This window comes from Myxocyprinus asiaticus, chromosome 14, assembly GCF_019703515.2.
Source record: "Myxocyprinus asiaticus isolate MX2 ecotype Aquarium Trade chromosome 14, UBuf_Myxa_2, whole genome shotgun sequence".
NCBI lineage: Eukaryota > Metazoa > Chordata > Actinopteri > Cypriniformes > Catostomidae > Myxocyprinus > Myxocyprinus asiaticus.
Genome location: NC_059357.1, coordinates 43,448,668 through 43,476,571, shown reverse-complemented (window position 1 = coordinate 43,476,571; position 27,904 = coordinate 43,448,668). Strand labels below are relative to the sequence as shown.

Here is a 27,904-nt window from a genome sequence, read left to right as displayed (position 1 = left end):
CTAAATTTTAGGTTCAAAGTGAACGTGTCTTTAATTACTTAATGATTCAATCACTTTCGTCTTTGTTTCTTTAATACAAAGATACCTGCATATATTACTGAACCTGCAGAGTTGCGTTCACAATGTGTAAGAGCGAACTGCTCTGTGGAAATACAGCGAAACTTACAGCACCTCACGAGATGATCGGAGATCATTTGCAGCATTCTCATAGATTACATTATTCTTGCAAACAGTTCGAATGAAACAGAGAAAAAGGAGTGATAACTCTTTACATGCGCTTGTTCCACAAGACAGGGTCCCGTTGCATGACTCTGAACAAACAGCGGATCAGACAAAAGCACTGATGGATATTCTTTTATCTGTTCTTAAAAATATAATAAAGTGTGTTTCTTCAAGCGCGTGTCTTCTTGACTAACAGTATTTCTTGTCATATGTCACTCCGAGACATCTTACTGGTCACCCACCTGTTGCGGGTAGATGAGCAAAATTACTCGCCCATGAAATACATTTGGAGGAGGAGCTTGCGAACTCGTCGCATTTTGTGGGTGGCAGGTGCTATATCACACCCTGGGTGCACATAAAAAATAACGAACGTTCATAAAATCGCTCGTAGAAAATGCTCTTAACAGCTAAGATCAATAGTTATTGGAAATGAGGCCCAGAACTCTATGCATGTGCGTGTCTAGGAGAAGCGCTTTCATTGCACTCATGAACAGTGGAGCTCACTGCTCACACATATCAAATCAGATGCGCATTGGCAGCTTTTCTTTCGTCTGTTCTTCAAAATATAATCACGTTATGTCAAACACGCATCTTTGTGTCTAATTTCTTGTAATATATCACTCCGAGAAGTCTTGCTGGTCACCTTCCACAGTGGTTGGTACATCAGCAATATACTCCGCATGAAAAATCCGCATTTGGCGGGTGTTCATTTCAAACCTTGCTCACCAGAAGTAGGCTGTACAACAAATTCAGGAGAAAGGAAATCAAAACAGTGTCATTGACTTCAAGCTTTGCAATCGCACCCACACTTTCTGTTGGAAAATTCTCTCTAGAAAGTTTTAAACAATCATGTGTTGGTGAAAGGCGAGACACTTGATTTTTAACAAAGAGCCACTTGTGGCTCGCGAGCCGTAGGTTCCCGAACCCTGCTGTATATGATTCACATTACAGGTTTTAAAAGGTTAAGTGTATACAATTTAAATACAATTTTGACATGTCAGTGTTAACAATCTGTCAATAAAAACTCAAACTAAAGGTGCAATGTTCTTTTGCTTAGCATGGCAATTCAAATACCAGCTTCTGTGTTCTATTATATTCCATTCATTGTACTATCTGTCAAGTATACATTTCGTTGTGGTTAACTCCGCCACTGGAGACCGAGACCGCAGGAGCAGTATTAAGCACCACACAAACCACGTGGGGCCCAGGACGTCTGGGGGGCCCCGGTCAGAAAGCTGAGCAAAATGCTCAAAGGTTGACAGTGGCGTGTTGTTTTGTGTTAACATACGGTGATGCTGTATTCAGTCATCTTGGAGTGGTTTATGTGCATTGTGAAGGCAAAGTGCTGCAGGTTCACCCATTCCCACAATTCTGAACATTTGAAACCACTTAAAGTTATTATAGGTGTGTCCAACATAATTGCAAGTGTAAATCACACGCAATGTGCCCACAACACGCTCACATAATTTGATAGATTGCACAAGCAAATAAGTTCCCGTTATTTGGGATCTTAGTAAATCAGGGCCTCAATGTCTAAAAGATAATGGTACACATCTGGATAAGTCACTTCAGGAAAAAATTTGATATCTTTTGAGAAAATTAATTGCCTCAAAGTCATCTTTAAAGGATCTGGTAATGACACCTCATTGTTTATTTTTACATTTTTGCATACATCTTATTTGTTATGTTTACGCTAGACTCAAAAAGTGTGAGCTAATCTTTTTGGTTAGACAGTTCTGGTTTATAAAAATTATATATTTGGCAAGCTTATAGCCAGTTTGTGAGTTGACTCATTGTAGCCACTCCCACTCATTAATCAGCTGTGCCATCTTGATAGCTACAACTGTCCCTGCATTCCAAACGAGATAAATCAGCCTCTGAAGGGCACTTCAGAGAAGGAACAATCACTATAGCCATGCTGTAAAGTCATTTTAAACAGAATGTTCAGTAAAAATTATCTAAAAAATTAGTTCCCAACACTTTTCAGCCATCCAAAACTCTGACAGTGGATGGTAATGTCTTCAAAAGGAATCAGGCATAGGGATGAACACTTCTAAATGGAACGCACCCTATATTGTACCTCTTTGTGCTATGGAAGTGTACCATGATTAAGGCTTTTTAGCCAAAACTTGTTGGACAACATTTTTACGATGTTCTAAGCCCAGTTGAATAAAGGTTTTAGGTATGTATGTGGTCCCACTTTATATTAGATGTCTTTAACTACTATGTACTAACATTAAACATGCATACAATAAAATTAACTACATGTTGTTCTGCAAAATTCTCACAAGATTCACACTTGTTGCTACTGAGGTTGAGGTACACATACTTTTAGGGGTAGGGTTAGGTTTTGGGGTAAGATTAACAGTGTAACTGCAGATTTAATTAAATGCAGGTACTTTAAATGTAAGTACTATTCAACAAAATACATTTACATAAGTACTTTGTATCAAATACTTAAGTACATAGTAGTTAAATGCACTTATATCAAGTGGGTCCATGTATGTCCATTCCATGACATATGTAAATGTATACATACGTTAATTATTATATATCGATTTGTGCCCTCTTAATGTTCTCATTTACACTTCTTTACCACTGGTTTGTTGGTCAGTTATACTGTTTTACCAGGGACAACGGTCATTATTCAGAAATATTTCACCACTGATTGCCCCAATTTACCAATCAGAAGTATTCCAGAGAGCTGTGTAATATTTTTAATCCCTCCCACATGACTATTTACTCTCACGCGCCTTATCAGTGCCCTGCTCTTTCTGTGGGAGCGAATGCTAATTGAAGCACATACAAAGCCCATGAATGTCACCCTGCTCTCATCCCTAAGCTGTCATGAGACACAGATGAGATGCAGATGAGACAAGACAGAGGGTGTCTGCTCTACTTTTCTGAGTGGGAAATGCAGAGCAGGTGATGAACAGGATGTGATCATTTATATTTATTTATCTTTCTCATAGCAGAATGCTGAAAGCAAGTAAGGGGATCAATTGAGAATTCATTACTCTCTTATTTTTATCACACACAGCTTCCCTCCTTTTTTATTTTCTCTTCAAGCGACTTCATCCAATTGCATTATGCAAAAATAGTTTCTATTCATTGATATGACACTTCATTTGGTAGGCAAAGACTTTGCAACTTTTTGTTTTGCCTGTTGAAAATATCCACACTTGCACTTGCAAAGTGGCTATTCGCTGTGACTAATAATCATTTGAAAGTTCTTTGGAGAGGTATGGTCTATATTATTATAATTTATTATTATTATTATTATTATTATTGATAAATAATAATAATGCTATTCAGCTTTGTCCAATACTTGTACTTTGCATTTTCTTAATCAGAACATAGTATCTGTGTATAGCACTTTCAATAGTATAGCACTTATATCCATATATGAATGTGTGGGTGTGCTGTCTATTAAATAGCTACATCTTTATGTCGAACAAAACCAACATACTCTTATTGCCCATACACTTATTGCAGGGTAAGTTAAGGGCTAGTTACAGCCTAGCAACAGCTTAGCAATCCCCTAGCAACCATCCAAAACACCTTAGCTAATGCCTCAGTGTACCTTTAGAACCACACAGAAACTCCCTGGAAACAACTCAGAATAGCTTGGCCACTTAGAACATCCCTGCAACTGCTTGGCAACAGCCTAGTAACCATTAAGAACTCCTGACCAACTGCCTAGCAACAGCTTTGCAACACACTAACAATTATGCAAACCAGATCCTACTTCCCTCTTCCGAACTCGTAAGTATAAGTAGGCTATGTCACATTCAAGCGCTTTGTTGTCGGACAGAATAGGAAACATGGAGGACGGATAGTCCGGATTTCTCAACACAGTTAGCTTACCGTGATTAACCATGCTCAGCTGTGTTGGTGGAATGGCTTTAGTATGTAGCGACTCACAATTGTGAAACTGCCAAGAGCAAGGTTACTTGTTTGTTTCTTAGTAGCTAACATAGTTCACTATGGTGAGGTTAATAAAATATAATAACAAAAATGTATATGTTTGGTGTATCTTTATGATTTTATGATAAGGTTAGGGGGGAAAAGGGGTCCTGAAAACTGGAATATGTGATCATATTCTTGGCTGTCGCCAACTGACATATTTCTTACGTACACTCGAGCATCACAGTAGCGTAAAGCGCACGTGGCCATGGGAGGGAGGGTATGCGCTACTGTTGGTGTAGGTGCGCAAACTGTGTGCGTATTGTGTGTTAATGAAGTGGTGCAAAGCGCAATTTGCTATTTTCCTGAGAAACATGTCATTGCACTTAGACGTTTCAATACCACCTCTTAACTCAGCGCAAAGTCCAAATTCAGTTCCTGCATTTGCAGTTTGGAGATTTCACCAGCAGGTGGTAATAAAGTTCATGTCCAAATTCTGGAAGTACAGAACATCAAATACTGTCCTTGATGATAGTTGTTGAAGGCGTTTGTTGAAACAAAAATGTATGAGATTTAAGTTACATTTTTTTAAAGGTCAAGGTTTATTTTTCCAGTTATTATTATTTTTTTTTTTATTGTTATGATTAAGTCACTGCAAAAGGAGCCAGTGGAAGAAGGAGATAGTAAAATGTTTATATTAGGTATGATTTTTTTGACCACTTCATTATTTTCATTATATTTTCATTTCATTTGAAGTGTAATTTCTTTGTTTCAATGAATGTATTTAATTTTTCAAAATTAATTTCACCGAGTAGAAGTGAAGTGCTTGCTGATACAGTCATTAATACTCACCATGATTCATGTCAGTAGATGAAAATAATTATTAATACTTACATTCACTGTAATTTAACTGAGCCTACATCCATATCCTGAACCACATTTTCCATGCGTATAAAAGGAAAAAGTCCCATTTAACAAGGATGCACAAATGAATGTAAATCCATATTTGTATTCTTCCAATTCATTGCATGAAGTCCATTTACACTACCAACTTCTTATGAATGTACTGTCTTTGTTTATATCACAGGTGCTTGACAGGTAATGGACTCTATAATAGGATGGAGATGGTGCCAGAGAAGAACCTCCACTGACGATTAGCACCTTGCATTCGCGATTTCGCCAAACCCAATTGCACCAAGACTTAGCGCACACTTGCATGAAAATACCAACACTTCATTGCCATGCCAATTTTTTAATCCCCTTTTCTCCCAATTTGGAATGCCCAATTCCCACTACTTAGTTGGTCCTTGTGGTGGCACGGTTACTCACCTCAATCCGGGTGGCGGAGGACAAGTCTCAGTTGCCTCCACTTCTGAGACCATCAATCCGTGCATCTTATCACGTGGGTTGTTGTGCATGACACCGCGGAGACTCCGCATGTGGAGGCTCATGCTACTCTCTGCGATCCATGCACAACTTACCACGTGCCCCATTGAGAGTGAGCACCCCTAATCACGACCACGAGGAGGTTACCCCATATGACTCTACCCTCCCTAGCAACCAGGCCAATTTGGTTGCTTAGGAGACCTGGCTGGAGTCACTCAGCACACCCTGGATTCGAACTCATGACTCCAGAGGTGGTAGTCAGCGTCAATACTCACTGAGCTATCCAGGCCCCACCCATGGCCATACCCATTGACTTAACACATGCACGCTTAAAATAGGGCCATATGTATCCTTTTCCTGTGAAAATGCATTTATTTCCATCTTAAAAAAGAAAACAATATGTAACAATATAATGCTTTATTAACATTTTCCAAACAAAACCTTCCACAGTATAAAGACAGAAATGCACTAAATAGCACCAATTCAAGTAACATTAAGCTTTCCCAAAAATCTAAGTGGAAGTTTGACTAATTGCAAGAACTAGTCCCCACATATAGGTTGCATATTTATTGCAGTGGGAATTAAATATCTTAAACTCTCATCCTCCACAATATTAATCTGCCGGTAGACTGTGACTATCTGCTTTCCTACATCTTGAATCATGAAGCCGAATTCATGATATGCGTCAAGGCGCCAATTCCACTTTGAACTCCACATGAATAGTGTGCAGACAAAAAAGTCTAATTCAGCATTTTGGTGATAGTTAAGACTTGACATACTTCTGTGGTAATTAAAATGTGCCTTACAAAAGCTGAAAAATACTTGATTTCTATCACAAGTCCCACCTAGGCTTGTTTTGCACATCAAATAGCATTAAGAGTTTTTTTCTCCATCATTTTATAACTGACAGGGAAGCACTACTGTGTGTGTTTGTAGTGTGTCCATCACTGTAATGACTCGGGGCTTACACATCGCAAAGGATCCGCCCCTTCCAACAAGTGTTTATGCTGGTTTATGCTGTGTTAACATTAAATGCGTTAATTGCTATTAAGAAAAATGTATGCGTTAAAATAAATTATTTGCATGCGTTAATACGTTAATTCTGATAGTTCTAGTTAAAGTACATTTGCATGTCTTTAAATCTACAAAGACTCACGAAATAGTGTTTAAGCACCATGACAACAAACTAGACCTTATTTTTCCTCCATTTTTCCAAATGTTCACTCATTCAGATCTAAATTATCAATAAGTGATATCAGACTGTTCAATCTCTGATTCATGCAGCACATTACAAAGGAAGGATTTTCGAGTCAGTGCATGAAGGTGAGCGAGAACGATTTGTTCACTCAAAACATTTGTTCAAGAACAAAATAATAGCAATAATATATTTCCCCCTTGCCATGAATTTGACCATTATGCAGATAGAAAAGTTTGGAACATTCAGCAAAGTCATCACACACACTGTGAACCGAGTCACAATGTCACTAGCCGTCATAAGACAGGGTGTGTAAATTAATTGCCTGTCCAAAGCACTTCAAATTATCATTAATAAGAGATTGCTCTCTGTCAGATTCCAGTGATTTTATGTCTTATCTTGGCCAAACCACATTCATTTGAGACTTAATGGATTTTCTGTATTCATGCAATTGTACAAAACTGAAGTTCAAAATCATAAGATCAGGAAAGTTGTGTAATTATAAGCTCAGTATGACTTGCAACTCTCTGAGCTAAAAATACATTTAGATAACAGAGAATTACCAGCACAGTCTGACTGAAAGGTGAGTTCATGGGAATGTAGTCAGAACATCATAGAGCACATCAATTGTATTAGTCATGAGAGGCCCAGAAAAATATTACACTAATTTTGCAGGCAAATCTGCAAAATTCTGCAAGGGAAAAAAGCCAACATGTACTCAAAATTAACCATTGCACATTCTTGGTCTCATTGTGCCAGATTCATGCTATTCCCCAAAAAATTATAATCTTTTGTTAATATTAGAGCTGTCTGAATTAACACGTTTACGCATGAGATTGATTTTTAAAGTTGAATGCATTCATTTTTCTTAATCGCAATTAACGCATTTAACATTACTAAAGTGTAAACCAGCATAAACACTTGTTGGAAGGGTGGAACCTTTGTGATGTTTCAGCCTGGAGTCATTACACTGATTCACAATTCACAACACACACACAACAGCACGTCCGTGTCTGTCAGTGATAAAATGATGAAGAAAGGACCTCATAATGTTATTTGATGTACAAAACAAGCCCAGATAGGACTTGTGATATAAATCAAGCATTTTTCAATCTAATGCACATTTGAATTACCACAGAAGCATGTCAAGTCTTAACTATCACCAAAATGCAGAATGAGATGTTTTTGTCTGCAAGCGCTTTTCATGTGGAGTTAAAAGTGGTGCTTGATGCTGGCGTTGATGCCCTGATGCAAATCATGAATGCGGCTTCACAATTGATGTAGGAAAGCAGATAGCCACAGTCTACTGGCAGATTAATATTGTGGAGGATTACAGTTTAAGAGATTTAATGCCCATTGCAATGAAAATGCAAACTATGTGGAGACTAGATCTTTTAATTAGTCAAACTCACTACTTGAATTGGTGCTATTTTAGTGCATTTCTATCTTTACTAAAAAAAATAAATTAAAAAAAAAAAAAAAAATGTAACAAAGAGGCCTTTTCCCACTGGCAGTAATAAAGCCCGTTTTAGGTACTTTCCCCCGGGACTAGTACTTTTCTTCGCTTTCACACCTAAGGAACTATAGTTCCTCTGAGCTGTTTTGAGGGGATTTTTAGGTCCTACTCTGGAGTAGGTATTTTGGGGGCATATAGGGACTGTGGGAGACAATGGGAGGTGCTGCAGCCTGTGATTGGTCAAAAACCTATGACACACAAAGCATTAAGAAAGGAGAGGAGTCCACAGCCTCCATTTGTAAACAACAAGCTGCTAGGATTGCGCTAATTTTACAATTCCTTTAACAGAACTAACATAAAGCCAACAAAGTATACAAAGAGGATCACCCATTTCACATATGTGTGTGAGTGTGTGTGTGTGTGTGTGTGTGTGTAACTTCATCGGGAGACACACTTTGAGTTTTCATTGCATCTGTACTATAAAGAAAATAAAGTGATTTCTGGATTACTACATCAAATTTTTACTGGGATGACGGATATAAATAATCAGATGTTTATCAAGAGTGGGTAATTTAATTCTACTATACACTAAACCATCATGAAATCTAGTTTACATGAGGGAAGTATTGTGTGCCAGTACCTGTATGATAACTTGCATCAAGACATATTTTTTAAGTCAATGAGTGAGTATTTCAGTACAGTAATTTATGTTGAGTCATAAAAGCCTGAAAAATTATGTTGATAAATAGGTTTATAGTGCTTTCAACATGTTGTCCGCTGAGTTCAGCATGTGCTGCATGGTAGTCTGACCGCTCATCACGTCTCTCACTACGGCAAAATGCTGCCTTCGGGGGCTGAGGTAGGAAGAAAAAATAAAGTGCTTTTTAAACTGTTCAGAGACCAGTTTCCTTTAGAGTTCCATTCATTCAAAAACACTGTCATTTAAACCATTAACTGATTAGGCAGCTGCCTATGTTTTCGGATGCAGCCAAAGTTCGTGTATAACAGCCCGAACAAAAGTGTAACTGATCCTCTGTCGGTGCTGTTGATTGCGGTGTTGTTGATTTCGTTGTTGTTGCTACTGAATTTCATGTTCAAATCACATCAGAAGAAAAATGGTGGATACTAGATTACATCACTACGGTGGTAACTATTGGCATTGCGAATACAACAGGGGAAAAGTCTTCTTGGGTGTTCTGTTCCAAGAGTTCTCATCTAGAAAATGACTAAAGGAAAAGTACCAGTACTGTAGGTGGGAAATGCACCTAAAGACAGACTGTGGAAGGCTTTGTTTGTAAAATGTTAATAAAACACATATTATTTCATTTTCTTTCCTAAGATGGAAATAAATGCATTTTGGCAGGAAAATAAGTATAGTGTAAAATGTCAGCACTTTAAAAATTTGCAATTAATTGCGATTAACTACAAAAATATTAGATTAATCGTGATTAAAAAATGTAATTGACTGACAGCACTAGTTAAAATGTAATAACATGCTCTGCCTCTGAGACAACTTTCTTGTAATGTTGACATCAGTAATGCCTCCAAACACCTGCCAACATTCTGGTATGTAACACTCACTTTTCATGATCAAATCAGTTTCTGATGGATAAAACAAGTTCTGTTCTGCATTCTTTTGTTACACTCATAAATAAATCAGATTATGGAAGTTAAATGGGTTGCGGAAATTTCTAACTTAAAAAGCATAGTGCATTTGGAACATTGTATTTGCATACATTTAAAAAAAAAGATGCATTGGATAATTCCACCAATTTTGGCACAACTTTTAAAATGTAAAGAAATTCCATGTGGATTTATATCAAGTGAGTCTGAAATTCTGGAGCTCTTTCCCTGGGCTCTGTATAACAGCAGCGGTGGGAGTGAATGATAAAATAGCAGAAGAGATTCTGGCATGAAACTGCATGACTTTCCTGATGAATCACCAGCTGTAACATGACCAGAGGGTTTTATGAGAGCAGCAGGTCAAACTCACAGCTCCAAAATCAGTGATTAAGTACTTAAGCAGTACTTACACACATTTTAGTCGACTTAAAATCAGAATTGACCCTTTACTTACTTAATGCATGTTCCTAGTCTCATTGTGTATGTTATTCCCCCCCACAAAAAAAAAAAAAAATTGGGTATCAAAATGTTAAAGCTTGCTCCGCCTCTAAAACAACTTTGTTTTCAGCTGTTATCACAAATCCTTCTTACTTTTTCAACCCATCCCCTCCAACCTTCCAAATGTGTTTTGAATTCTATGATTGCTCATGGACAATCCAGATACAGTTCTTTTGGCTTAGTTTTCAATTGGCTTAACAAGCACACTTTTTTTTACCTGTGCTGACATTTCCTATTGAGACGAAACACAAGTCAATAGCTTTTAGCTAACAGTCAATAGCTTTTAGCTTAGCTTGCTACTGATTTTTAGAGCAGGTGGTATTTGGAAGAGAGACCTACTCATTCTAGAGAGTATTTGATTGGACAAAAATGTAGATATGCATGCGAGAACCAAAATTTTTAGTCTGTTTTCCCAGAAGAGAAAGACAGACAGTATATTTTAGATGTGTATAACTGCCTCTAGATACTGTTGTTCATGAAAATCCCAGGAGATCAGCAGTTACAGAAATACTCAAACCAGCCCATCTGGCACCATCAATCATGCCACGCTCAAAATCACTGTGATAATTTTTTTTCCCCATTTTGATGGTTGATGTGAACATTAACTGAAGCTCCTGAACCATATCTGCATGATTTTATGCACTGCACTGCTGCCATATGACTGGCTGATAAGATAATCACATGGATGCTTGTTGGTGCCAGATTGACTGGTTTGAGCATTTCTGTAATTGCTGATCTCCTGGGATTTTCACACACAACAGTCTCTAGAATTTACTGCCAAAAACAAAAAACATCCAGTGAGGGGCAGTTCTGCAGATGGAAATGCCTTGTTGATGAGAGAGGTCAACATAGAATGGCCAGACTGGTTTAAACTGACAAAGTCTACGGTAATCACTCTCTACAGTTGTGGTGAGAAGTATAGAATCTCAGAATGCTATTCTGAGATCCAGGTTGATGCTGTTTTGGCGTCAAGTGGGGGACCTACACAATATTAGGCAGGTGGTTTTAATATTGTGGCTGATGGAGAACTAGTATGATTTCATTCTAAAAATTAAATAAGTCCTTGATTAACATGAATGGGGATAATTAACACATTCTTGATTAACACATTCAAGTTAGCCAATTTAATAACTAATTAAAATTTAGCACATTAAAAGAAGTTTCAGATTTGAAGATGTTATGTAAACCACTATGTAACGGCATCAGTAATATACAGTCTAATTTGAATGTTGAGAGAGAAAGACTAACAATCTTTTAACGATTCCCATCCCTATACATGCAATGTCTGATAATATACTTGAGTGATATTTCAGGTGTGTATCAGTGTTCATTTAGAATAGTAATGGTTAAAACTGTGTGAAAGCACTGAATATTGAAACCTAGTTTGAGAAACATTTCTTAGCCCTGATGATTGACATCCTGTCTTTGCTGCTTAACTAAAACAAGCCTGCTATTTAAAACAGATAAAGTACTCCGTGCAACAACCCACACACAAGCTTTCATTAAAAATGTATAATAACAATCCTCTCCTAGAACAGCCATTAGTATCCATTAGAGGCATAATCAGATAAAATAATAATCATAAAAACATAATCATAAAACAGATGCTGGATGGTATTACTTAATACATTCAAGTAGAGAACATGGCCAGAGTGAGGGTGTAAAACAGAAATGATCTGTTATGTGGGAAAAGGATTAGTGAATCAACAAGTTTCTCTAGGGAGAAATAGCTCCCATTGATTACACATGTACCAAAATGCAGTTAAAGGAATATTTCGGGTTACCTAACCCATTCACCATCATTTGTGGCATAATTTTGATTACCACTAAAATAAATTTTGACTTGCCCCTCCTTTTCTTAAAAAAAAGGTAAAATTTGGGTTTCAGTGAGGCACTTACAATGGAAGTGAATGGGGCCAATCCGTAAATGTTAAAATACTCAGAAAAGTATATGTTTGTTTCAAAAGTATAGCCACAAGACATAAACAATATGCGTGTTAAAATGATTTTAGAGTGATAAAATCACTTACTAACTTTTCTGTGTAAAGTTATAGACAGTTTTTCAACTTTGTTGCCATGATGACGATGTAATGTCAACAAACCCTAAAACCTTTAAAGGGTTAGTTCACCCAAAAATGAAAATCCTCTCATGATTTTCTTACCTTTAAGCCATTCCAGATGTACAGGACTTTCCTTCTTCAGCAGAATCTAAGTGAAGATTTTTATAAGCACATTTCAGCTCTGTGTGTCCATACAATGCAAGTAAACAGGTGCCATTAGACTGCTGGCTGTTTGATGGTCCAAAAGGCATATTTAGGCAGCATAAAAGTAATCCACATGACTCCAGTCGATCAATTAATGTCTTCAGAAGCAAATCGATAGGTTTGTGTAAATATAAGTCGATAATTATAACTTTACTAACTTTTACAATTATCTTCCTGCCAGCAGTCGATGCATCATGTTGCTGTTGTGTTGATGTAAGCATAATGGTGCATTCACGCAAGAAGTCGGAAGCGCACGCTTTGTATACAACAGAGGAACAAATGTCACATGCGAGTTAGGTCTTTTCACCTTATAAAAACAAACAAATCAGAACTAGTCGCAAACTTGCCGCAAATTTGCCACTCGTTATTTTCACATGCAAATGAGCTTTTGATTCACCGCAGATGTTTGCAGCTCTTCGCCGGTAGTGGTGAACCTCTGGCTGTCATGGATTTTGAAGGGAAGAGATGAGAGAGTAAGGATCCAAAAGCAGAGCTTTAATTCTAAACAAAAGAAGGGGATACAACGATGAAGGAATAATACGAAGAAGAAGGTAACAAAACTCTACAGCAGTATACTGGCAACTAACGCACTACATACAAACAAGAGCCGACACAGGAACAAAGAACAAGAGGATATACTGTACATATATATATACACTTGGGCTAACAAGGAGACAAGGAACACCTGGGATACAATTAGGGCAAAGGACAGGAAGACAGACATAACAGAGGAAGATACAAACTTTAAACTAAGAGTCTCTTATAACTTTAAAAATAAGAGTACTTGGGGCTCCTGAAGCCCAAAAAAAGAAAAGAAAAAAGACAATGAAGCAGAGCCTGGAGACAGGTGTAGACCAGGGGACCAGGGCGGAGTCGGTTGCCAGGGAAGTGGCTCTAGGAAGGGAGTGGGGTCCAGCGGTTTGGGTGGTGGCTCCAGGAAGGGAGCGGGGTCCGGCAGCCTGGGAGGTGGCTCCAGGAAGGGAGCAGGGTCTGGCGGTTTGGATGGTGGCTCCAGGAAAGGAGCGTAGTACAGCGGCTTGGGAGGCAGCTCCAGGAAGTGAGCGGGGTCCGGTAGCCTGGGCGAAGTTGGTGGAATATCCGGATACCAGGATGGAACTGGCGGAGGATCAGGAGACCAAGACGGAACTGGCAGAGGGTCAGGGGGCAGAGCCGCAGGAGGCAGAGACTCTGAGGGCAGAGCTGCCAGGGATGGAGTCTCTAGAGACGGAGCTGCAGGAGGCAAGGGCTCAGAGGGCAGAGCCACAGGAGGCAGAGGCTCAAGAGGCTGAGCCACAGGAAGTTCAATGGAATGACATCACACACACTGGAGGTGTACATCAGCCATTCTGCAAAATTACTTTGTGTTATTTGAAGTTTATAACTCTATTGTTTTATTTATGTATTCCTTTATTTTGAGGTGTTAGTCATATGTGGTCAAGCACAAAATGTCCACCCTGTTATGAGAAGATATATGGGAAATTAATATAATTTAAAATTTCAATATACAGTATTTATGTTAACAGAAATAAAATCATAAATATTAGTTTACAAATATGTTTCCTAGATATCAATCACAAACCATGTAATGGGTCCACCCTGATGCTGCCCATTTAACTGGATGGACATCTGAATTTATTTGTAATTTAGCTTGACCAGTACGACTAATACAGTCTATAATATGTCCCTGTAATGATGAAACATGAAGAAACTTGTAAAAGTATGTTTTATTTTTCAAAAGTTTCAAAGACGGAATGTCACCGAATTGTAGGAATGACCCATTTACGATATGTACAGAGTTGCAGTTCCGCCACTCTCTACACGCAGATTACGCAGTCTACAGTAACAGTAAAGTACAGTCTATAGTAACAGACACCCCGAACAGGGACTGGGCAATAGTAAACCACTTTTTTTATTTTTTTTATAGGACTACTCCACTGCTCTCAAAACGTTTAACACATTATACCAAATTGAAATCCATTCCACAAAAAATTAGTGCTGAAAATGCTGAAGAAATAAGTATATTCCATCTGGGCCTGGCGGTTAGTCAATTGTAACGGAATACATTTTTAAAGTGACCACCCTTTTCTGCAGAGGCTGCACAAGGGAGGGGCTAGCATGTGCTTCAGCCTCCCCAAGAAAGTCCATAGCACCCCCAGCAAATGTTTGTAAGAGCCAGCAGATTATCCTATGTATGAAGATTGTATGAAGAAACATTTTCCCTGACAATATTTTAGCAATCATGTCATGTGTCACGTATTTCTGTCGCCTGTTTAGAATCAGGATTAGTGATGCCCGATTTACAAATTAATTAATCATTTGAGTCGATTCCTTCAAAGAATAATTCAAACGGTTTAGCAGAATGGTCCGAATCATTCAGACAGCTCACGCACTGTATTGTTTGGAGCGTTTCTTACTCCGTAAAAACAGAAATGAAATAAATAGAGCGGAAAACAATCAAGTGGAATATTTACTGTCATGATACACAGAGCAGACGAAGAGTCAAGTCAAGCCAAGTCAAATTTATTTTTAAAGCATATTTAAAAACAACAACAGTTGAACCAAAGTGCTGTACAAAGTAAATTAAGGAGGTAAACTTAACTGTTGACATTTTATTAAGCGCACTCCAACTGCATGTCTCACAACTCTCAGTAATGGTGGAGCAGCCCCCGTAACATACTGTAGCAACCCCGGACCCTGCTTTGTAACAACAAGAGCCCTTCTATCAAGGTGAGCCTGCAAAGTTAGCAAAAAAAGCATAATGCAGCAGTCCCATAGACATTCTTATTGCGGTTCACTGGTGAGGAGACAAGATACAAGAATAATAAACTGCTTTTATGAAGAAATAGCGTATCACTTGATGTATTGGCCACCTGTCCACTAATCTTCAACATGTTTTACATTCAACAATCTTATTGGAGTGAACAATGTGTAACGTTTACTACGAGAAAAATGGCCTGTTTTTTTAAGAGAAGTCACGTACAATTTTGTGACATGTAGGTGTCAGTTTACGACTCTCCCCATTCATATCTAAACCTGCAAGTGCATCCTTTGTTTGAAAGCGATGAATAATGTCTTTATTAAGTTCAACGCCTGCGTGTGCAGCTTTTGAACAACTCAAGGTAAAGCCATTTTCCAAACAAGTATCAAAAAGTTTCACTGCATGTTTTTGAGCTGATTTTGAGAAACATTAACTAGTGCTGGATGTGCTGTGTGAATAAGCCTTTTATCAATGCTTTGTAGCCCGTAGTTACCTTAATTGCTACACAAGACATATACCTGTGAAAAGGTAAAAATGCTGCTCCTAAAGTCACCAGAATTAAATGCTTTAGTGTTGTTTTTGCAAAATGTTTCTGCCAGGGGATCATGTCCCCAGACTCCCAATAAGGGTTCACTGTTTTGCTGTACCTGTACTTCAGACAGTACTGTAAAAAGCTGAAAACACCCTGAAAGTGTGTTGCCTGTTTTATTGAGGCTGCAGCGTAATAATTTCACTTCTGTTGTCACCACATGGAAACCGATATTAATAAAATCGCTTGGCCATGCCGGTTTTTGCACATATTTAGTGACCAAAGCTCAGCTTCCCTGTCAATGATTTAGCAACTCTTCAGCACCAGCAATCAAAATTCTCTGGTGCCACCCCTGCTTTTCTATGAGTGCTGAAGCATTCATAAGGAGACATAAGTAGAGGGAGAGAGCCTTCGAAACACTACAACGTCATTCTCTGGTTGATCAGCGGGCACTGTTTAATGAGCTAGAGCCAGCTGCTTTCTCAAGACTTCAGCCTGGGAGTGGTTAATTAATCATATTGCTCTCTCTCACACACACTCTCTCTCTCTCTCTCACACTCTCTCTCTCTCTCTCTCTCTCTCTCTCTCTCTCTCTCTCTCTCCCCTCCATGCAGCCTCTTCCACAACATTACAGAACACTAATCCATCATTTTCAGCTATATATCAGGGTTAGATGAACACACCATGAAGCAGTTTTCCTCTTTTCCAACATCCAAATGGACAACATTTTGGTACACCGAGTAGGCTACAGAACTTTGAAACCAGAAAGAAACTAAATATTAAACACACTGGCCCCAAAACCTTGTGAGCTTTCTACATAGGCCGCATTTTAAGACATTATAGGCATACTCCTGACATGAAGGTTCTAAGATACCTTCTTGTGGCCAGATTCTACAGCAGCATCAAGTGTATTCTGCAACCTAGTCTCTTAGAATGAACGTTACTATAACTACATTTTAAGAGTTTTACGTGACGCTTTCTACGTTTCACCACAGTTTCCTGGTGAAATGAACACTAGAGGTGCTACAACAACTGTGTGTTTTATTCACTTTCACAAAAATCACAGGTACTATTTAGGACATTATTAAAAACTTATTTTTCTCTACATTTTAACACTTGTATTACAGACCCACCTACATTTACACACTTACTCCAATGTGATTAACTTCTGCGGTAGCTCATCAGAGTGTTGGAATTTGATCTTGGAGACCGAGGCTCGAGCCTAACAAAGGACGCTGGAAATGAAAGTGAAAGTGAAGCGAAAGTGCCATAGTAGCGACATGAAATGACGTGGTTTCTTCAGTAAAGGTGCTTTTAAAACACTATCGGTTAGGTTTTAGGCATTGGTTACGGGTAAGGATGTCTCTTTCATTTACCTCTTATTTATCTTTTAGGACACTATTGGTTAAGTTTAGTTTAAAGTTTTAGGTTAGGGGGGTACGTTTTACTCATTAAAACATCCATCTACTACTCACCTTAAAAACCTCATCTTATTACAATGGCCGCTGGGCATTTCACTGGGAAACAGCAGCCAAACGTGTAATGAACTACATAATTTTGGTTTGCAAAAATGTTGCCATTGTTACGTACATTTTATGAGATCAGGTGCTTAAGGCCAATTCACACTGCCCCAGGAAACGCCAATAAACACGTTTGTTGGGTTTTGTCAGATCAGTGTGTTCACCCTGTTGAAGTTTGTTGCCATCTGTTGGCGTTCGTTGCCGTCTGTTTTCACAGATTCAACATGTTCAATCTGCATTTGTCAGGTCTTTGAATGTTTGAGTAGTCTGGTATGATTTTCTAACAATCTCTGACGTAATCTGACTTCAGCACAAACTGTTACCATGACAATGAGGTAAGTGTCGCTGTCAGCTCATAGAAAATGAACGTTCGCGCTGCTGAGATCAGGAGAAACAGTCAATCACGATTAATAACATTTTTGTAGCGAACTAGTTCGAGCTGTCCGTTCCCTTCTAAATAAAAGAAAAAAAAAATGATATGGGTCCAGCAGTTTGTGTGGATGACACACGTGAGGAAATATGTACAAATCAGCAAGAATAAATTTGTGCTGAAGCACTCTTTTCACTCGCATGAAAAACACAGATCCTTTATTTCTCAAACGGCGTCAAATCACACAGAAATTGCAAACACTGAACTTAATGCAGATATGCAATAATATTAACTAATATCTGCAATAATATAAAATATTAACTTTCCCCACATTTTTGTGGACAAACCTAATGTGTAAAAAATTGTTTTTAGTTTTTTTGCCACTGGATTGCTGTCTCTCGGAATGAATAAGTTCCCAAAAAACACAAAACCTTTTTTTTAAAACGTAGTTGTGTTTATTAGTTTATAGCCTAATGTCTCTACATACTAAACATGTTTAATTAATTGTACCTAATATTTACATATTAATTCGCACATGTTTGGCTTCATTCGCAACCTCTTCATTGTTTGTCGTCTTCAAAGGTGAACAATGACATGCAAAGATGTAAGTTGGTTGGTGTTTGTTGGATCAGTGTGAGCTCGACAATTTTGTTTCTCAGTATTCTAAATACTTTAGAATGTTGGAAGTTTTGGTGTCAGTTGGCGTTTTTTGGGTAAAATACTAATGACTCAAAAGTGTAATCAGTAACCTAATCCAAACATAATGTAATCATATTACTTTTAAATTACTTTTGGATCACCTCAAGTTCACATATGTGAAAAAGTCTCGAAGACAAATTTGAATAATGTTATGAGTAATGTAGCTATTATTATACATAAGAAAAAAAAAAAAACAGAAAAAACAGGGACACTGCCTCCTTAATAGGAAAACAGAATATGTTCAGCTCAGTATTTTTAAACAAATCAGGTGAGTCCTCTATCTGATACGGAAATCACAGAAACAGAAAATGACTTATTTTATCATCAAGCAAATATAATTAGAACAGATGCTATGAATTATGGTTAACATTAAACAAAATCTGACAGGATATACCACAGATTCAAAAACACTGCAAAGTTTAAATTTGCCATGTATTGCAGTTATAGCTGATTGGCAACATTCATTAGCTTCTGACTGTATTCAATAGGTAGATCACAGGCCTTATCATAATCATCATCATCATTATTATTAATGCAATGCATCCATTGTCTTTCCTCTGTGTGCTCATGATCTACACAGTTCAACATCACCAGCTAACCTTTATGGATGATTATGTTTATGTGTAAGGAGGATTTTATCATAAAAAAATAAATAAATAAATAAAAGATTCTGAAAAAAAAAAAAAAAAAAAAAAACAATTCTAGTTAAAAGAATAGATTAAAATAGATTTAAACCTTTTGGGTGTCTTTATTTACTTATTCCTACTCTCTTTGAGTTTTGAAATGTTACATTTGCCAGAATTTCTCCCTCACACAGACTTTTGAACTGTTATCAACAATACATTTATAATAAGTCTCAAAATCAGATAAATTCTCCATTGCACTTTTTTTCCTTTAATACTTAAAAACATTTTAAATTCATTTGGTATTTATGTGTACAATATTATTATTTTTTAATAATAAAAAAAAAGAAATGCTGTCCTTCCCTATTGCTGTTGTCATTACATCACAAAAGCATTCCAGAGAAGAACTTTAGAGTTTCATCTGAAGTTATGATGTAAATGTCAAGTAAAGTGACAGTGAATTTTCGAAAATAGGCATGAAATGTTGTTTTCCTTTTCTCCTTTGAAAAGACAATAATGTCCAAATTTCTACAAAAATAATGAATTTTCTCCAGCGGCCATCGCAATGAAGTAGCCCTTTTAATGGCTTGACCTTGTTTGCCTCGAGAGCACAGTGGTGATGTGAGACAGGTGTTATTTGTGACTCGCATGAGAGAGAGCCAGAAGAGAAGTCTGGCGCGCATCTGAGAATCTGTACCACTCTGAAGCAAGCAACGGTCTATTTCATATTATGTCAGGAGAATCTTTTGTTTCTTTTGCTAGAAATAAAAAAATTTAAATCCTGTTAATAATCCCAAATTTGACAAAATGTAACTGTAATCTGATTACATTGTTTTTAATGTAACAAACGTATTACAGTTACAGTTTTTTTGTATCCTGATTATGTTTACGCATTATGTAAATAAAGCATTTTTTTCCTAAGAAGGAAATTGTGCATTTAAAAGAAGTATATATAGTATATATAGAGTCAAATTTCAGCACTTTCAAAATCTGCAATTAATTGCGATTAACTATGAAAAATTATGCGATTAATCGTGATTAAAAAAATTATTTGACTGAAAACACTACAGCATGTATATACTGTATATAGTCTACTCTAGTTTTGTTAAACAAGCACAGTTTAAGCATATGGAATAACTTTCTTGGTATATATAGCACTTACAGTTTAAAAGAGGTCATCTGGGTGTTTCTTGCCTACTCCTTTATGAATACTGAGGATTTGGACACCCTAATCTATTGTTTTTTTGCACACTGTTGGCATACTATATAGTAGGGATTGGAAGTACGCATATTTGGACACAGCTTCAAATATACTTTGAATTAATTTAGCAGTGAAAAGTATTGATTCAAAATAGATCAAGCACATTAAAAAATAAAAAAAAATGTTTGCCAATATTTGTGTGTTTGCCTCTTTTTTGCTTATTAGAGTACCATGTTGTTAGCTTAGCAACCTGCTAAACCCTATTGATATAAATTGTGAGCCAAGTCTACCACGTGTTTCACGGAAGAGTTGCTGCCAATGTACACAGTTTCAAATCAGTCATTTATGGGGTTCCACTTTATAGTGGTGGTGATTTTTATTCATTTCATTGACTAGATTCTTTTGATTCCATTCACCAAAAAGATTTGTTCAGATTCTTTCATTGATTTGTTCACTGAGCGTATCTTCAAGTTACATCTTTGCACTTGCAGATGGTGCCAAATGATGGTCTTTTAAGTAATTGCATTGAACCGAAAGCAATAATTCTCGACCAGAACAAGTCTAATTATCCTTTATTAAAATTCTACTAAGAGACCTCAGCACTGTGTTAGAGTGTTAAAACATCGTATGTCTTTCCTCACAAATGAAATCAAAGCATATCTACCATACTGTGAACTGCTGAGCACAACTTTCTATCAAGCTACACCAAAAAACAAACAAACAAAAAAAAAAGGACAGCAATACTAGCCTAAAAAATTATTATTAAATTTCAGTAATGTTTGTATGTCATTGTAATGAGTGGTCATCACTAACTTTTATTCATAATTAATCCAGCCTCTTCTTGTTAAACGAGATTGAAGATATGAACGAACAACATGTAGGTCATCCTCGCGGTCAGCAGATCATCGTTCATGATGACTGATTTGTTCATGTCAGTCGCAAATGAGTTTACCAGTACATTCAGTTCATTCACGTCACAAACAAAATGACTGACTACTATTAGTTCAGTGAATGGGGTGTATTCGTTCAGTGGGTTCAACCAATGATATACTCCTTCACAGCCCACTCTCTAATGCTATTTTTACAAGCACGACAAAGGAAGATAGATGGAACTTGCATGTGTACAAACATACGAAGACACTTTAAAAATAGAGTTTAAACACCATAAATGTTTTCACCACAAATGGCAGGTCTTATTTGCCCTATATTTTGTCAAATGCTGGGCTTAATTATTCCTAAGACAAAGAAAAAGTTTCAGTAAAGCCTAAATATCTTAGGCTTTATCACTGTGCATCAAAGCACAACATTTCCATCTGTAATTCATGTCATTTTTACGGTACATCTTCAGTCATTTTTACACATTCATAAATTGGAGATCATGTTTTGTGTATACCAATAAACTTATCTTAAGTGCATTTCACCTCTGTCTCTCTTTGTTGAATGCGACTGACTTGCATGCCAAACTGAACGAACAGCACACCTCCTCTCATTCAGTCATTCAGCAAATCTTCGTTCTCGAACCATTCGCGAATCTCGTTCAGACTCAAATGACCGGCTAGTTCAGTGAAGGGGTGTATTCGTTCAGCAGGTCAAACCAGTGATATGCACCTTCACTTGTCTGCAGGTTCTGTATGGGCTTAGGAATATCAAAACCAAAGAAAAAAAAAATAAAACATTGCTTACAAACAAACATGGTTGCAAAATAAAGCCTGTGTGGCCACTAAAAGACGGATGCATCTTAGACAGGTTCTTCTTGGGCAATGCTGTGATAGCGACTGTCTACATAATCTATACGCATACACATAGAAAGTGATGACAGGTGACAGATGGTGTGGTCTGCAGCCAGAGATGCTATTCACAGCAGGCTGACCCCCGGATAATCAAGACTGTTAAAGGCCAGCACAAAACCCACCATTACCCCCATTAAAGAACCCATAAACTGCCACTCTCTAAATGCCAGCAGATGAATTAGACATACACACAGTCAGCACAGGTAGACATAAAGAGTTGCACATTATTAATGTACCTTCAGTTCGGATGCTGAATGGGGCATCGCCCAGCCGCTTGGCTGAGAACTGTCCCCCCAGAGAGGTCATTAAGAAGCACAGACTGAAGAAACCGATGCCCGCTACAAAAATCCTGCAATGGAGAGAACATTTCAAGGATACATACAGATGTATAAATGTGTTGGGTAAAAACAATTACCGTTAATATGAAAAGACACCCAGACAATGATGAGTCTTTTTTCATCATTGTCAGGGTGTTTTTTTTTTGTTTTTTTTTTCATGGTATAATAATAATTTGTGTATAACACCTTCTGTGTGACCACCTATTATTGAAAATTGCCTGGAACAGAATATCGATGGTTTTCAGTAGTGAATGAATAATAAGTGTGCCTATGATGTCTTAATATGCTGTCTAGGAAGATAGCTCACTAGGTTTTTGAACAAGGTTTATATTCAAAGTCTACTGAAGCGATATAATAGTTTTGTGTGAGGAACAGGCAAAATTTAAGCCATTATTTCCTGATAATCTTTCCCTCCACTGAAAATCTAAATTCTCATTCACGTTGCAGGTTTGACATCATTTACAACAAATGCCATTGGTTCTTGCATGTCGTGTGACTGATCATAACATGGCAATCCAACTATGTGGAATGGAAAATGAGATTTCAGAGCTGCAGCTGAGAGGAAGATCCTTGCAAAATTTCTGTGATGGTGCTTTTTTCCTTCTTCTTCTTTTTTTTTTTTTTTTTTTTAGCTTGACAGACGTGGGCATTATTAAAGGGATAGTTCATCCAAAAATGAAACTTCTCTCATCATTTACTCACCCTCATGGCATTCGAGATGTGTATGACTGTATTTCCTCTGCTGAACACAAATAAAGATTTTTAGAAGAATATCTCAGCTCTGAAGGTCCATACAATGCAAGTGAATGGTGGCCAAATCTTTGAAGCTCCAAAAAGGACATGAAGACAGATAAAAGTAATCCACATGACTCCAGTGGTTAAATTCAAATCTTCCGAAGCGATATCATAGGTTTGGGTGAAAAACAGATCAATATTTACATAATTTTTATTATAAATCTCCACTTTCACTTTCACATTCTTCTTTAGTTTTTGGCGATTCACATTATTTGTGCATATCAACACCTACTGGGCAGGAAGGAGAACTGATGTTCAAAAAGTATTTAAATATTCACCCACAACTATCATATCACTTCTGAAGATATGGATTTAACCACTGGAGATTTATGGATTACTTTTATGCTGTCTTCATGTGCTTTTTGAATCTTTAAAGTTCCGGCCACCATTCACTTGCATTGTATGGACCTACAGAGCTAAAATATTCTTGTAAAAATCTTTGTGTTCACATCTGGGATGGCATGAGGGTGAGTAAATGATGAGAGAATTTACATTTTTGGGTGAACTATCCTTTAACTGTCATTGTATGGAAAATAGCTGCATGAAAATTATATATATATATATATATACACTGAACAAAATTATAAACGCAACACTTTTGTTTTTGCAAAAATCTAAGATCTAAGACTTTTTCTATGTACACAAAAGGCCTATTTCTCTCAAATATTGTTCACAAATCTGTCTAAATCTGTGTTAGTGAGCACTTCTCCTTTGCCGAGATACTCCATCCACCTCACAGGTGTGGCATATCAAGATGCTGATTAGACAGCATGATTATTGCACAGGTGTGCCTTAGGCTGGCCACAATAAAAGGCCACTCTAAAATGTGCAGTTTTACTGTATTGGGGGGGTCGGGGGGGGTCCGAAAACCAGTCAGTATCTGGTGTGACCACCATTTGCCTCACGCAGTGCAACACATCTCCTTTGCATAGAGTTGATCAGGTTGTTGATTGTGGCCTGTGGAATGTTGGTCCACTCCTCTTCAATGGCTGTGCGAAGTTGCTGGATATTGGCAGGAACTGGAACACGCTGTCGTATACACCGATCCAGAGCATCCCAAACATGCTCAATGGGTGACATGTCCGGTGAGTATGCTGGCCATGCAAGAACTGGGATGTTTTCAGCTTCCAGGAATTGTGTACAGATCCTTGGAACATGGGGCCGTGCATTATCATGCTGCAACATGAGGTGATGGTCGTGGATGAATGGCACAACAATGGGCCTCAGGATCTCGTCACGGTATCTCTGTGCATTCAAAATGCCATCAATAAAATGCACCTGTGTTCGTTGTCCATAACATACGCCTGCCCATACCATAACCCCACCGCCACCATGGGCCACTCGATCCACAACGTTGACATCAGCAAACCGCTCACCCACACAATGCCATACACGCTGTCTGCAATCTGCCCTGTACAGTGAAAACCGGGATTCATCCGTGAAGAGAACACCTCTCCAAAGTGCCAGACGCCATCGAATGTGAGCATTTGCCCACTCAAGTCGGTTACGAAGACGAACTACAGTCAGGTCGAGACCCCGATGAGGACGACGAGCATGCAGATGAGCTTCCCTGAGACGGTTTCTGACAGTTTGTGCAGAAATTCTTTGGTTATGCAAACCGATTGTTGCAGCAGCTGTCCGGGTGGCTGGTCTCAGACGATCTTGGAGGTGAAGAAGCTGGATGTGGAGGTCCTGGGCTGGTGTGGTTACACGTGGTCTGCGGTTGTGAGGCCGGTTGGATGTACTGCCAAATTCTCTGAAACGCCTTTGGAGACGGCTTATGGTAGAGAAATGAACATTCAATTCACGGGCAACAGCTCTGGTGGACATTCCTGCAGTCAGCATGCCAACTGCACGCTCCCTCAAAACTTGCGACATCTGTGGCATTGTGCTGTGTGATAAAACTGCACATTTTAGAGTGGCCTTTTATTGTGGCCAGCCTAAGGCACACCTGTGCAATAATCATGCTGTCTAATCAGCATCTTGATATGCCACACCTGTGAGGTGGATGGAGTATCTCGGCAAAGGAGAAGTGCTCACTAACACAGATTTAGACAGATTTGTGAACAATATTTGAGAGAAATAGGCCTTTTGTGTAGATAGAAAAAGTCTTAGATCTTTGAGTTCAGCTCATGAAAAATGGGGGCAAAAACAAAAGTGTTGCGTTTATAATTTTGTTCAGTGTATATATATATCAGAAATTGATAGGATGACGACTCATGTGCTAGTGCAATTCACCAAATCCTAAATGTGCAAGGCATACTCAGTACTTAGGAGTGGGTCCTCATATCTGTTTCTTGGAGTTCATTTTATATAAATGCCCCCATTCAAATTCACCTGACACATTGAATCTCATTAAGGCACTGTTTAAATGCATCAAATGTGGTTGTGTGTTGTTAGGGCTTATTCAGAGATAAACAGAACTAAACATTATTGTCTCTTCTAAAAGAAGTTTTTACCTTATTCTTCCCAAGGCAAACTGGCACAGGCATTACTGACATTTGACAAACTTGGTGTAATTCAAAGCACTATTCATGTGCGAAAATTGCTCATACAGTAATGAAAAGCTACAAGGCCACATATGTTGACAAGTTGGGAACAACATGTGGTATACCTTGAAGGGTATGGTCAAACTAGGATGTAGCCTGGTGGTTAAAGCTACACCCCTGAGCTAAAATGACTAATTCAATTACTAAAAACTGTCTTGGGAATATTGTTTTAATTAGTAATCGTTGTGTAAGTTTTTCCTATGTCCTCAGTAATCCATCCTGTTAGACTTTTGTAATATCCCCAAAAGCGTGTTCCTTAATGACATAATTCTCAGAGTAGTAATATGATATAGAGTAGCAAGGCAAACAACAGCACAAACATCAGGAAGTTTTAGCATTGGATTTTTCAAATTCGGTGATGTTTTGTGGTATTTTGGGTTCATGTCGCTCTAAAACATCTTTCCAATTTGATAAAATTACCTACATCAAATCAGTATAAACAAATTTCAAAAGATGGTCACCCTCACGTATTAACTCCTCACTGAACAATGCCCATAACTCTATTTCCATCCTTTTAGGAGTGATGGAAACATTTTCTTGTCAACAATTAAATTATATGCTTATTAATAGTGCCTGAGCTTGATATCTGTTGAAAAATTGTGCCCCGAATAATTGCTCCCGCTGGATTCGCGCCAATTTGCAAAAGAGCGCGAAAGAAAGACGACAGCATTGAACCTAATTTCTTACACCACATCCTTTCCGGGGATTTTCATTTCACAATCAGTGAAATGTTCTCTCAAGAGAGAATGGTGCCAGGTCTTCAGGAAAAACACCACTGGGGATATTTACCACAGTAAGAGTGTTGTTACACAGATATATATATATTCTCTATAGAGATAGTTCATGATGTAATACTGGATCATAATCGTGACGAGACATAGTTTGCGTCATATTTGGTTTAATTTCATTGTTCGAGGAAGTGAACATGTCAACGAAGTCTTAATCTAGTTGATTTTTTTATCAGAGTGTAGCCTAGTTGGTTGACTGCAGACACAAACTTAATACCTAATACAGTGGTCAAGTGCTACAGCTTTCTGAATGGTCAAAATTGTGCTGTCAATGTTGACCTTTTTGGATATTTTCTTTAAAAGATCCGACTACAATGTAAAAATGCTTTGTCAGATAACCTTAAAATGTTAAGGTTAAGTCGATAAACTGCCCGTATTCACACAAAGAATAAGTCTTACCTGAAAGGTTTGAACGTCAGAAGGCATCTTCTCACCATAGTTATACACTCGGTATTAACAGCAATCATTTTTCACGCGGATCGTGCAGCAGTATGCAAGCAATAAAACAAAGCATTTGTTTTAATCACAGTATTTGTGTGTGTGTGTGTGTGTGTGTGTGTGTGTGTGTGTGTGTGTGTGTGTGTGTGTGTGGCTCGTAAAATGTAAGTTCGTAACAAAAAGCGTTTTCAGTGATCCAAGGCTCTTTGATGAAAGTTGCTCGATGAAAGCACAATCCAGCCGACGATTGCTGGGGAAAGTATTACCAGGTCATTTTGTTAGTGTTATTAACTCTTATTCATTATAGTTTCCAATAATAGTGTCAGAAGTAGTCCAAAAAATGAATCGGTCCATCTCTCTATATACTGGGTGGAGTAGAAACGAATCCAGCAGAACCGCTCAGAGTCGCTCCTGGGGAGAATGAACGCGTCCCTCAAGAACTCACTGCGTGTTAAATGAACGTAGCGGCGCTACTGGATCATAACAACGGCATTTCTGGCGTTTGCTGAGATGTGAGCCATCAATGTCACTCTCTTTTAGAATAATATTATCTCTGTTGCTCAAAGAAAACAGGAATAGGCTAAACTGAGCTGCTAGAGTGAACGTTAAAGCATAAACCGTGCCGCTGTAGTTTCAGTACCATGGACAGTTCTCAGTGCACATACAAAATGCATCAAGAGCGCCATCCGATGGTCTTCTACCAATTTACTTTGATAATCTGATCTGACACAGTATGACGAAATGGGTCTTTCTGCATGCAGTCTGCTTGTGGGGTGTGTCGGTGCTGTTGCCACCTCTATGTGGATGAATCTCACAAAGCCTTCCAATATTTCACCCCCAAATATAAATCAATAAATATATATTTTGCATATGACAATGAAGCCTTTTTGTACCATTAAGACTTTATTTGTTGTTGTTTATCAATTTGACATTTTATTATTTTTTATAACACTTAA

The 27,904-nt window shown here is 37.9% G+C and overlaps 1 protein-coding gene across 2 annotated transcripts in view; it reads right to left on the bottom strand.

Moving 5' to 3' along the window:
* LOC127452298 (alpha-1,6-mannosylglycoprotein 6-beta-N-acetylglucosaminyltransferase B-like) overlaps positions 1-27,439 on the bottom strand; it is a 236,304-nt gene extending 208,865 nt beyond the window's left edge. For both annotated transcript variants that reach the window (XM_051717679.1, XM_051717680.1), the window contains exons 1-2: positions 26,910-27,439; positions 22,277-22,389 (exon numbers count right to left, since the gene is read on the bottom strand). In XM_051717679.1, coding sequence (XP_051573639.1) covers positions 22,277-22,389; positions 26,910-26,977 — 181 coding nt within the window. In that variant the 5' untranslated portion in view covers positions 26,978-27,439. The remainder of the gene's footprint in view (positions 1-22,276; positions 22,390-26,909) is intronic.
* Positions 27,440-27,904: the final 465 nt, after the last annotated feature.